The 13,358-nt window shown below is 42.0% G+C and overlaps 1 protein-coding gene across 2 annotated transcripts in view; it reads left to right on the top strand.

Moving 5' to 3' along the window:
• LOC112555763 (filamin-A-like) overlaps positions 1 to 10,283 on the top strand; it is a 55,381-nt gene extending 45,098 nt beyond the window's left edge. For both annotated transcript variants that reach the window (XM_025224260.1, XM_025224261.1), the window contains 10 exons: positions 5,017 to 5,160; positions 5,455 to 5,580; positions 6,074 to 6,220; positions 6,604 to 6,708; positions 7,081 to 7,260; positions 7,491 to 7,654; positions 8,247 to 8,364; positions 8,602 to 8,751; positions 9,403 to 9,570; positions 9,789 to 10,283. In XM_025224260.1, coding sequence (XP_025080045.1) covers positions 5,017 to 5,160; positions 5,455 to 5,580; positions 6,074 to 6,220; positions 6,604 to 6,708; positions 7,081 to 7,260; positions 7,491 to 7,654; positions 8,247 to 8,364; positions 8,602 to 8,751; positions 9,403 to 9,570; positions 9,789 to 10,057 — 1,571 coding nt within the window. In that variant the 3' untranslated portion in view covers positions 10,058 to 10,283. The remainder of the gene's footprint in view (positions 1 to 5,016; positions 5,161 to 5,454; positions 5,581 to 6,073; positions 6,221 to 6,603; positions 6,709 to 7,080; positions 7,261 to 7,490; positions 7,655 to 8,246; positions 8,365 to 8,601; positions 8,752 to 9,402; positions 9,571 to 9,788) is intronic.
• Positions 10,284 to 13,358: the final 3,075 nt, after the last annotated feature.

Raw genomic sequence — 13,358 nt, 5'->3', positions numbered from 1 at the left:
ACCACCACCACCCACCACCACTTTTCTCCATCCGCAACCCCTCCCCTCGCGTCTGTCACTCTGAGATGTAGCATTGCGCTAGGTGTGCTGTGTCTTGCCTCTCTCACCTGTGACACCTGTCTCTGCTTGGCAGGAGCTGGACTACAAAATCACCGCCCCCTTCCCCGGCTTTTACCCCGACTCAAAGAATCTGCCGCGCATCCCGCCAACCCATCGTCCTCTCCCTCCTGTCCACTCCGACTGTCACTGGCGCACCCATCCGCTCACCTGTCCTGAGGTGCGTTGATCGGCGACAGAGAATCCAGAAGTCTCTCCTGTATTTTCGCCAGCAACACGGGAAAAAAACCTGTGAAAGATTCACGCCCACGTTGTGTTGAGACTTAGCCGTGGCTGAATACAGTTTGTTACAGTATTCTTGACTTTTGTACCTGGAGTAAAATGTGCCCCCGTCTGTCGGTGGGGATTTTCTGACTTGCAAGTCGGGTGAGCCGTGTGACAGCAACATTTTCAGTCTGTTGTTTCCAAAAGTGTGAGAGTTGGTAGTTCAAAGAGACATCACACCGTCGACAGGTAGCATCAGGAGTGATGTGAGGACAGTTTGTGGTGTCAAGCAACTGAACTGCATCGTCCTGACGTTTGTCTTCTGATGTTCGTGTGTCTGTTGATGTTCTCGCTGATGTTTACGGGTCTCCAAACCCTCGTGAGGTCTTTAACGACAATCATCACAGCTCAGCGTGTTGTCACGTGGTGGATGGCATCTGTTTTGTTTTTTTCGCCTCATTCTTGAATCATGAAATATCTGCGCTTTGTACTGTCTCTTGATTCCACAACACCACAGAGTCAGGTCACGTGACGTCAGCAGGTGCTGGAGGTGTTTAGTGGAGGATGGAGAATGTGCCTCTCCACACCAGGGGATGCTGGGGCCTGGCTGCATGTACCTGCATGGCTGACATTTGCTGAGCACATCGCCACACGATGCTGAGGAGCTGTAGGTACTTGCCTACCGTTGTGGTGTTTGACGATGACTCATCAGCGGAACACCTAATGTAAGCTGAAACCTTTTTCAGTTTAAGTGAGATATTTACGTTGTTTGAGCACAGCCGCCATGGACTGCCGACCACAAGACTGTTAGACTGTGGTTGTGGAATAAACCGGTTTATTTCCCGAGTGTCTCTTTAAAACATCTGTTGAAGAAACTTGTCAAAGTCTGGTTGCTCTACATCAAAATGACTTCTGCACAAGACAAGGCGGAGACCATCATCAATGACCTGCAGGCGTTTCTGAACACCCAGCAGAGCAAAGATGACTCGGGAACCGCTACCGACCTTGACCTTTGGCATAGCCCCAACAGCAGCCTGGCGGAGGGTCAGAGTTTCAGCAGCCACAGTGGTGACTATGAGACCATCAGGTGGAATTCCAGCGACCTTGACAACGGAGTGATGACGAGGTCAACTTTTGCGGCAACGTCAGAGGTCTTCATGGTGCCCCAGAGTGCACAGAGTGTAACGGACACCAAGGCCATGTCCTTGAACCTGGGCGATGGTCACACAGAAGACATTTATGCCACAGTAACAAAGGTTAAAAAAGGTTCTTTGCAAGTACAGTCTTATCCAGGTCATGTAGGGAATGAGGTCAAGGTTAGGCCTGTTATACCTGCAACAACTCCTGAAGAAACAGGACCTCCAAAAATTGTCATATCCTCATCCAACGATGAGGCATCCAGAGTCAGCTGCTTGAGCGAGACCTACAATTTCCTTGAGCCAACTTCTCCCCCTCCTTCACCTAGAGAGTTTAGGGAGTCTACAGCAGTGCCATTCCCAATGATATTCCGCCGATCAATGAAGGATCCAGGGTCCAAGCAGTACAACGAGTTGGTGAAAGAGTTGGAGCAGGTGTTGGAGAAGCGCAAGGTGCTACAACGAACTCGCAGTATGCATGCTGATCTGGATAATGTGGATAATGTGGATGAAGCTGTCAACAACCTGAAGACCAAGAGGAAGATGTCAAACTCTATGGACAATCTAAGTGTCTTTTCAAACAAAGCTCTGCTGAACAGATTAGAAAATCATTTCAAAAATAGAACCAATTTTGCATCACTCATACAGGCAACCAATTTTAATACTTCAAGAGATCCAGGGGAAAAAAAGGATGACTTTTCAAGTGGTCACAAAGCAACATTGATGACAGTCACAAGTAGTCACCCACAGCCGAGAGAGGCTCATGGTGACATCTATGACAGCTTGAGGCCGAAATTCACAAATGTAACAGTCACTAGTGTCAAGGAGGTAGAGCATGAAGAGAAGCCACCACTAGTTACCTTGATGCCAGAAAAGACAGGAGCTGTTAGTGTTATAAAGGTTAATTCTGGTGCCTTGCCTTTAAGTTCCAGGCACTTGGATTCTGATGTGACTGGCAGTTTACTCAGTGTTAATACATCTCCTCAGAGGATAGCAGAACTGGACAGTTCTGCTCATGAAATGTCCTTCAGTTCAGAAGAAAATATTCCTGCTTTGAATGCTTCAAGCACAGTTCCAAGAACTGGACATTACAAGAAACACCATGAATTTAATGGCCACCAACACTTCAGTAACCATTTACATCAACATTCTTACCTTTATCAGTCTGCAACAAATCCAGAAGTCATGTATCGTTCACATACTCTTGATCCTCATCACATTACTCGGATCAGTGTTTCAAAATCAGCGGACTCTATCCCATTGGCCGTAATGGCTTTCGAGAGCGAGTCTCATGGGCAAAAATATGCCAGCAGTAAAACACTAGACAGGCACAGGTCTGCGCCCATGAAGACTATTGCTGAACATTTGGGTGAAGCAGACATGGATGATATTTCCTTGTGGAGCAGCACAGGGAAAAGTAGCAAGAAGCACAAGGAAAGGGGCGTCCATCGTAGCATCTCTCAGCGAATGGTTGAGAAGGTCATCAGAGTCATTCGACCAAAGTCTTCTCCCTCGAACCCAGTTTCACGGTCTAGCTCATTCAGTCAGTCATCAGCACAGAACCCTGGGAAAGAGTCGAAGACACAGAGTGGAGGCAGCTGGCGTAAGAAGTTTTTGTCACGTAAAAGTAAAAGCACAGACATTTCAAAATTAGATAGAAGGGAAGTTGAGGCTGTGTCATCGCCTAGTAACTTGAGTTTAGTCCAGTCAGGGATTTCATTGGACTTGCAAAATTCCTATCAGCAGCAAGGAACCATTGAACGAGATGGGAAAGTTGTTGTGCCGCTTCCCAACAACCACAAAGCCTCCATTGTGCCAACAGGCCTACAGACATCATCTGTCCATTCAGGCCTTCATGTGTTACCTAATTCTGAGCTTTCAGAATCAGTCAGTGCTGCTGCTCACATGTCTCGGGCAGCTAAAGTAGACTCTGGCCCAAGTCACTGGGTTGAGAACAGCGTTCTGACAGTGGAATTGCCCAACCATCACAAGGCTGCCATTATTCCCAGCCTGCAGATGATGGGTGGTACACCGACTGTGTCCACAGGGTTATTGCCATCAGCTCACAATGATTTTGTAGGCAGACAGGCCAGTGTCGCACGTTCATCATCATTCACAACTTCCACTTTATATCGACAAACTTACAGGCCAGTCCAAGACCCAGGTAGGAAACTTTTGTGTGAACTGGTGTAAACATCAAACAGCCAAAAGGCGATTTGTATGAGATTATTCAGTGCATTTCAGTTAAGGCTGTACATGCTCACATTGGTTGTACATGTTTTTTCTTCAGAATATTTTATAATCTTAGAACAGTGGGCCCAATCTTTTCTCGCATGAGGGCCGCACTGGACATGATGTAAAATCTTGCGGGCCAGAACATCGCAGTTTTGCCAGAATCATGACATTAAAAATGAAATCATGTTGTGTCTAGTTAAAATGAGCGAGCCGGATGAGGCACCTTTGCAGGCCGGATATGGCCCGCAGGCCGAAGGTTGGGTACCCCTGTCCAAGAATTTTTAAAACTAAGTTTACTAAGTTGTTTTTTTCCCCTAAGGATTCAAGTAATGTTAAGTAGTGAAGAAAGAAAGAGCAGGTGCAGTTGAGAAATTTAAGGAACTAGAGATCTGAAGTGAGGCACAAGGATGTAGCACTTTCATGAGAATGAGTTGTGTTCAGCCTGGCGAGTGGTGTGTCAGAGTGTTTGTTCAGCAGTAAGTCTTTGTCTGAACAAGCTCAAGCCTTCAGAAACTCTGACAGTGGATGAAGAGGAAAACAGAAGTTGTGGGTCATTGTCTTTTTAAGCTTGTCACACCACAATGTCAGAAAAGAAAGTCTTTTGAATTACTTTGTTTGCTGTAACCCTAATAACATCTGTATGTATGCTGTGAGTAAAAGGGAACTGCGTAGTTTTGGGGAGTGCGAGGGTAGAGATCTTAAGGTCAAGTCAGCTGGTGTTGACCTTGTAAAACTGTCAGGGCACTTGAGCGGCAGCAGATTTCTTTCATCTTTAGGGGGAAGGGGGAGGCTTGTCAGCTTGTATATACCTCAAGACTTGGCCTGATTATTTAAATAACTTGTAAGTTCAAGTTTAAGGGATATGATATTTTGTAATTTCTAAACAGGACTTTATTTAAAGAAGATGCATGCCCAGTCACACAAGGTTTAAGAATAAAAGCTAAAATAAATACTGCAGCTGTCATGATTGACTTTGCTGTTTAGTAGCAGGGCTTCTGCTAAGGCTAAATTCTTTGGGGTGCCAGGGACCCCTTCTTCAGATTTTGAAGGGGTCCCTGTTCTTCGCCCAAATTTGAATGGGACCCCATTGAAGAAAATTGAAGGGGTCTTCCGAACTTTTAATGAGTACTGTACGCAATTTTTTGCGTAAGCAGAAGCCCTGAGTAGGATAACCTCGTAGAATCATGTTCAGTGAAATAATGTTGATTCATCCTTCAAAAGGTGATCCAGTGACCTATGTAACCCCAGTGACCAGTCCACACACAACTGTCATTGTTATTGCACATTGATCTTGACATTCAGTTCATTTTTTTTTATTTCATAGGGTGTCCTTTCACTCAGGAAGTAAGTGAAGGTGTGTTGCCCCCTGCCTATGGTGATGGACTGTACCGAGGAGAAGAGGACAAGACTGCTATATTTTACATTGATGCCAGGGGTATGAGAGGGGAGCCCTCTGTGCAGGTGGATGGTGAGTGGGTTTTGGCTCACCTTGATGTGTAACTATGATTTGTTCTCAGTGCTCCTAACATGTTACTGGACAGTGTGTTAATTGCTTCTCAGAGTTTTAGTATTCTTCATAAAATTGTGACTGTTAACATTTACTGGCTCATTTTCATTCAGTCGGCAAAAAGTTTTGTATTTTTTTAACATTACTTCATAGACAGTTGGACCCTTCTTTTTGGGTTTATTCATTTTAAAGTCCAGTTCATTCTTCTGTGTTAAAGAATACCATTGATTTATTTTGATGTAAATATCTCTACAGGTCCAAACTCAATCGCCAAATGCAGCATTGACCCCCAGCCTGATGGCCAGTATGCTGTGACATACATACCTGTGGAGGTGGGCTTGTTTGATGTTCAAGTCAAGTGGAATGGCAAGGAGATATCTGGTCAGTTGACAAGGGCTATATATTAGTCAGTAGACACCACATGCAGATTAGTGGACACCAGTTACTGATTAATCATTACACAGCAGTTACAGATACCTGTTACATATTAGCCCTGTTAATGCTGAGACTACTGACACAGCAGGAGCTAAAATAGTTTCATTATGTTTCCTCTAAAAACTTTGGAACTGGCGTTCTCATACTTGAGCAAAAGACTGGGAAGATTGTCAATAAAACTTCCGTGTCCAGCTTTCTCTGTCACCATTTACCCATGCAGTTTTGAAAGATGCTCAGAACAGCCATATTAGCAGCATCATGCATATGTGCATTTGGCAGCTTATTTTTATTGGATGTATTTTGTACAGCAGCCAAAAAACTTGCTGTAAAAAGAAAATCTTTTTCATCATGATCCTTCCATGACTGAATAGGAAAAATAGTGAATGAGTTGGATTACTTCAGAAACAGAGAATATCACACCAGGGCTTTCTGTTTTCAGGCTCTCCTTTCCACCCCAAAGTGGTGTGCGCTCGCAAGGTGCAGGTTGTAGGGGGCTGGCAGCACTACATGGATGCCAAGGAGCGAGTTCATCTGGTCGTCAGTGAGGAAAAGCATATTCCTTTTGATGTGTCGGAGGCAGGCCCTGGTAAGCATTTTGTTAGGCTTGCCTGTAGTGTGTGAGGTAGGGTCTGGTATGCAATTTGTTAGTCATAGTACAGCTGTGGAGGATAGGCAACTATTATATGACCCTGGCAGCTGGCCTTGGCATGAGGGTAGACTGTTATTATATGATGGTGAGAGCAGGTGTTGATCTGAGGTAGATTTGTGACCGTGACAGGTGAAGATATCTGAAGGTATGTGATTGTAGCTGTTGATCACAGGGCAACTGCTTGGTGTGTGATTGTAACCTTTAATGAACAAATAAGATTTGGGTTCGACAGCTGTTGCAGGCAGGATGGCTGATAAAATTAGAGTTGATGATGTATGTTTTGAGAGAAGCATCACAGGTATAATTCTGATTAATCACAGGTAAGATGACTGCAGAAGTCAAAGGCCCAGGTGGACTGCTCCCTGTAACTGTTGACAACAGTGTTGTAGGGCGCTCCACTATTGTCTTTACTCCTCGAGAGGAAGGTAAGAGTTTATGCTGCTGCAGATAAGTGTTTATGTTGTTTTACTATCTCATCTTCCTACCCACTGCATTCTGCAGAGTAAGTAAGGAAAATGTGTTTTGGTTTCATCTTCTTGGGAAAAAAAGCTAACACATGATGGATTGGTAGACTTTGTTTGTCATTGGAGATGGTATCATAGAGTGAGAAGTAGGGTTTATACAAATAATGATGGATGACATCCTCAAGTTAACATGACAAAATGAAATTATAAATTTAAAAAACTGACATAAAATGGTGACAAGTAGGTGTCACTTGACATGATGACATACTGACACAGCCTGCACTGATGCAGAACTAGTCATCACTTGTGATTTCTATTGTTTTTCTTTGTCAGGAGTACACAACATTCATGTGTACTGGTCTGACACACCCCTGGTGAACTCACCATTTCATGGCTTTGCTGTTGGTGGTGGTGCTGATGCCAGTAAAGTCATTCTGTCAGGCCGTGGCCTTAAAGAAGCTACTGTTAGGGAGGAAGCAGAGTTCCAGATTGACGCCTCTCGTGCTGGGCCTGGTAAGAGAGCATGATTGTCTCATTTTAACTTGCTGCTAGGGTACATGCTTGTATGTATTAAAGGTCAGGAGTTGTGTCAAAATTCAACAGGGCCTGTGATATCAGTAGAGAGTGGAACTATGCATGTGACAGCCTTAGAGCTCTTAATTTTAATGAATGCCTAAATTGGAAAATATTGTAATTCAGTTTGAGGTTTGTACCTGAAAAATGAGATAACCATGTTGTTGTAGGTGAGCCTGAGGTACAGCTGACAGGAGTACGAGCAGAGGTCAACGTATTTGTAACACCTCTTGGTGGAGGAAAGTTCCGCTGCACTTACATTCCTGTCATACCTGGTGCTTACCTGCTGCACATCTCCTGGAATGGCAGACAGCTGCGTGGCTCACCATTTAAGGTGTTCTATAATAGAAGATGTGTTCTTTTTGTACTTAGTGACAGTCTAACATCTGCCCAGATATTCATCATCTTTAACATCTTTCCCATGTTTGGAGCCACTAGTCTTCTCGGTGATTAATTACAGAAGGCATGAATGTCCTCATCATCAAGCTTATTTGATAACCAGACAGAAATAGAAACAGCAGGATTTGTAACCAGATGAACAAATTGGAATTTTATTGGACTAAAACATAAATGATAGCTCAGCAGTGGAAATTCATGTGGTGTAGAGTCATGGGCACTAGTCATTTAAAAATATGTTGCTACGTACAGCCGAGGCCTGTAGTATTATCATAGTATTATCATCTGTGAACAGGGTCTTGATAAAGTCACAAACTAGAAGCTTTTGTTAACCCTAAGTTACTAGCCAGAAGCTGTTTGTGTGTTAACATTTAGAAGCATTCTGCGTATTTTAGCACCTAGCTGTGATTGAATTGTTAATTATGCCATGTGAATATGATTAGCATGTTTCACTTCTTGGCAGATGTATAACAAATGATTGAGAATGTCTTAGAATTCTTACCCAGTATAAGGAATGTCTTGGCACACAGGTGAATGTTATTGGTGCTGTCCACCCAGATAAAGTAGTTGTCTCAGGAGAAGGGCTGAAAGGAGGGCTTCTGGGACGTGATCTGGACGTCCGCATCGACACTCGCAAGGCAGGGCCTGGTATGTTGCACAGATCCTGTAATGCCCATTCTTACATTTCATGGACCAGATACGACAACTTTGTTTTTGTGCATAAATGTGTTGTTGCTACCTCCATTCTTTGTGGTGGCTGATTAGGCGTTAAACTTAGTGTTAGCATATGGTTTAGTGCTGCTGAACACACAATGCAGATGTTACAGGCTATATTAGAACTAGTTATTATCAACATTCTTTTGCAAAAGTTTTTTTTTTTTGCAGGAGAGCTAACTGCATATTGCATGGGTCCAACAAGGGTGGCACACTGTGAGCTGGAAGACCATCAGGATGGAACATTCCGCCTAGTTGTGCGGCCTCAAGAGGCCGGACGACATGTGCTGCAAGTCAAATATGGTGGAGAGCATGTGACTGGTAAGGACATGCAGTTGGTTACCTTTGTCTAGTGTTTGTGGTTGACTGTATTCCTGGTGACCTATACTTCTGCCTTGATCTTCACATATCTATGCTGTTATAATTTCACAACAGAGTGCTCTTGTGCTCTTACCTTTATTGTTTTCTGTATACATTGTTATATCTTCTCTCTATACCACTACTCAGACAAGATTGAACATATATATATATGTATTTGTTTACACACACATAAGTTTCATTGTCTGCTCTGCAGCTCGACACATCTTTCTTCTAAACTGTTCAACCTCTAACTCCTAGTATATTCGCTTCCTGCCTTCTGTGTCTCTCTACCAAGACTGGTCAGGGTCCTCTGTCTAAACCATCTATTAATGTGCAGGAGTGTGGCACCAACACTATAGCCCTATTCCTAGTTATCGTATGACACATGTATTTATTTAAACACACATGCAATACAGCGTGGATTTGATGTAACACATTATTCACATGCAGGAGTAGCCTATTAAAGGTGGAAATTGCCAACTGGATGCTGATGAATGGAATTATCAATATCTTTGCTTGTGACTTGAGCATAAACTGGTGTTTTGTTCACAATTCCATTTGCCATGTTCTTGCTTGTGAATCTATTTTAAAATAGTGATGTTTGCATTGCAGGAAGTCCATTTGCATTTAAAGTCTCTGCGCAACCTGATGCCAGCAAAGTGCGAGTGAGCGGCCCAGGGGTGGAAAATGGTATCCTAGCAACCTTCCAGAGCCGCTTTGTGGTGGAGACTCGTGGTGCTGGTGCTGGACAGCTGACAGTTCGAATCCGAGGCCCCAAAGGTGAGCACTTCCAACAGCGGTGGTCTCTTACAGATACTTTCTCTAATACCTGCACTTGACTGCTGTACAGTGGCTGTCTTTTGTCTGTGCAAACGGTATGAATAAAACTGAATTTTCTCAGTAACAGCTCAAGATTTTTAGACTGAGCAGAGTCCATTCCAGACATCCAAGTTAAAAAAATATGGGGTTTAAGATAAAAAATGTTTTTGTTAAACTAGGTGCCTTCCAAGTGGAAATGTACCGAGACAGCCAGAAGGATCGCACAATTTTGTGTCGCTATGACCCAACAGAGACGGGCTTGTACATGATTAGTGTGCGGTGGTCAGGGCGAGACGTGCCAGGCTCACCATTCCATGTCAACATTGTGGACACTCAAGCAGAGCTTGAGCAGCTTTTGCACGAGCAGTCATACAGTACACCAAGCTTCCACAATTCAAGTTTCAACTCTCGGGCAAGTGGTGGCTACCAGTGGCGTGAGGACATGTAGATGCAAGCTACACTTTGTGAAACTGTTAGTCTGAAAAAAAGGAGCTTTGGGCAGGAATACTGCATTTTTACTTCTATTCCAACACACCTCAACAAGCGAGTCATATACAATAGTTTCTATATATATATAGAGTTTTGTTAACATTTTTGAAAACATCTTGTTTTGCCTGTCTGATTTTGATATTGTAAGAAATAATAATTACACTTTGTATATTTTATTAACATAATAGCTGCAGGGTTCCCAGGTCCTTGCAAGGTCCTTTTAAGTCCTTTTATATTGAATTTTCGCCGAAAGGCCTTTTAAGTCCTTTTATTTGCCAAGCGGTCCTTTCAAATTCTCACACAGGTCCTTACATTTTCTCTGTGACCCTTTTAAGTCCTTTTATCGATAAAATATTACCACAAATTTATTTCCGGAGTCGACTTTGGCGCAAAATACCGACGATTTTTCGCCGCATGTTTGGTCTACACATCTGTACAACACTAGTTGCCCTTCCGTATTCACAAAAAACACTCTTTTTTCAAAAGGTCTTTAGAAACTTACTCTTTCTTGAACTTTGATCTTCTAGTACTACTGTGCATAGCTCTATTTCTCTCTCTCTTCCCGTTAGAGTGTGTGTGCGAGAGAGAGACACGTGAACTAAGACTTTTGTATTACACCAAAGAATGGCTTTCAGGTTTTGCAATTATTATTACTTAGATTTCTAGAAAACTTGGAACATTAACAGTGTATGTTATCAGCGCGCTAAGGACACTTTTTAAGTTATCTAATCTAAATATGGCAGACAGGCATCAAAATTAACTCTTTGATTATTTATTACTAGAAATACATGTATTTGAGAACATAGAGAAGACCACAGATTCATAAATAATACATCTTTCCGACCACACAAGAGAAAAACTTAAACATTGATGACTGTCACTTAGGTCCTTACGAATGCATGAAAGGTCCTTTTAAGGTCCTTTTTTGGCACCATCCCTGATCCCTGGGAACCCTGTAGCTGTCTGCTGTCATCTTGATATACTGCAGACTTGTATGACACATATCTTGCCCTATCAAGCACTTGAGCATAGAATGGAAAATAACCATTGTTTAAATAATAGCATCATGCAAAACCCTTTTTTTTAATTGCTCTACATATTAAAGACTGCTGTTACTGCTTTCCCCAGAAAAATGCAGAGAGGATTAATTTTGTTTAAACTTTTTGGTGAAATGAACATAACTTTCACATCTAGCACAGTGGTTTGGGTAACACCAAAATTGGCTTGAGAATAGTTTTATTTATTTAGGTTATATTTATGTTGAGCATGGTTCTTATTGTTTTCTAGATTGAGCTAAGTTTTTTGTGATTGCAATAGTGTGGTGAAGAAGAAACGCATTTAGCACTTTGGAATTGTGGTTTGACATTACATACTAAAGTGAAAGACAAATTCAGTAATATAATTCTTAGGAAACATAAGTTTACATAGATAAACATTTCCAACTATCAGCTTTTACTGTTTCCAGTATTTATGCGTGTTGGAAAAAGATTTTGCTTGATGGCTTTATGAGGGAGCTTTTATTTATAACATTTATTTAAACCATAAATCAGTTTTGACATGTAACCCCCTTTTTTGTTGACCTTCCTATGTGGTCATTGTTGAGAAGTTTTTGATGGATTTTCATCCCTAAGCCAGAACAAATCACAGTTCCTGTTAAGACTTGTATAGTGTGGTATGCTTAGGGAGAGACCTACTTTCTTACCATCTATTCTGATGCTTTCGGAAAAAAGAGCAAGTGCAACAAATATTCTCTTCTTTAATTGTGCCAAGCATTTTTTTTTAGCTGCCTTCTTTCCCTCCATAGTGGCTATGGTTAGCGCCTGTCACCAAAACAGTGAGGGTTGGCTGTCGTGGGTTCAGCTCTTGTGTCAGGCTTTTTTCTCTGCATGTTTACAGGGCTGGTTGCCTTGCCATGATATAGCCTTAGTTGCTGGCTGGGTGTAAAACATCAATCCCCCAACCCCTTTCAAACATTTTATCAGTAAATGTGGGTATTTATGTGGGTAAATGTCATTTTTTGTGGCAATATATAAGGTAACTGCCAGGTAAATTAAACCATGTCCTACCTCTTTGGCTGAAAAGAAATTTTTAATATTTAAATGTGCCCTTTGCAACCTGTATTCTAGAAGATACCTGAAGTGTTTTGTTATAAAAGTTATATGAGGTTACACAGAATGTGAAAGCCCATCTCCCCCAGAAATTCTCTTGCCCTTGTCCACAGAATCTAACATGTTCATCCCTGAAGCTTACTAGCCCAAACCTACAGAAGTGTTTTCTGAGTGGTTCTGTTATGATGACTTGCTTTGGTACAAGAATATTTACAAGAGTGGTGGGGTGTGTATGTTCACAACTATTTTTAGAAATAAATTTAGAGATTATACAGACAGGAGGAAAAATGTTACTTGCTTTGTCTTAGGACATGTTTGTCTGCGAAGATGATGAATTTAAAACATTCTTGATGGCTACAAAGCTACACAATTCTGTACTTTGATGTTTTATTAAATTCAGTATACCTAAAGCATGTTTTTGTTGGTCTGTAATGAAAGCCCTACAATCAATCTTTGTAATGTGTATAGTCTCCACAAGCAACATGGATAATCTCAGTCCTGATTACAGAGGAAACAGGTCTCAAAAGCGCGGTGCATGGAATGCATTACTTGACAACCATTTCATGGGCCTCCAAAAAAGAAATGTTTGATATTTTAGTTCGAAATTTCTGCTATGCAGTCAAGCTGAATACAAATCATAATTGTTAGTGCCATTTCAGGCTGTAATCTTTGGCAGCCAAGTGCAAAAGACATAAAAGATGTTTTACAAACTGTTAATCCAGTTTTGTGCAGTGCTTCTCACATCATTGAACCTGTTCAACGGCAACGACTGCCCTTCCTGCTTCCATGCCAACAGACAGTTGTAAAGATGTACAATGCTGACCTGTTGACTTCTATACCTCCCATGAACTCCTGAACACAACCATTATCATTCCCCTGTTATTTATATTCTTCAATCATCCTTTCAGCTATTACATTCAAAACTTTAAAGACCATGATCATTTTAAGTATTCAGCAAAAACCACTTTCAAAACAAAAATTGGTAGATGAGAGAATAAGTTTGACAACTGCCCCGAACATCTGCCTCATCTACCAATTTTGGTTTTGAAAGTGATTTCCAGTCAACAAGTACAGTACTTCAAACGACTTTGACAATTTCAGCAGGCATCCAGTTCTGCAGCTTCTGGCAATGAGTGCTAGTGAAAGTACAGC

The sequence above is a fragment of the Pomacea canaliculata genome, linkage group LG14, assembly GCF_003073045.1.
Source record: "Pomacea canaliculata isolate SZHN2017 linkage group LG14, ASM307304v1, whole genome shotgun sequence".
NCBI lineage: Eukaryota > Metazoa > Mollusca > Gastropoda > Architaenioglossa > Ampullariidae > Pomacea > Pomacea canaliculata.
Note: the sequence above shows the minus strand (reverse complement) of the source record. Positions and strands in the feature narration are given on the sequence as shown.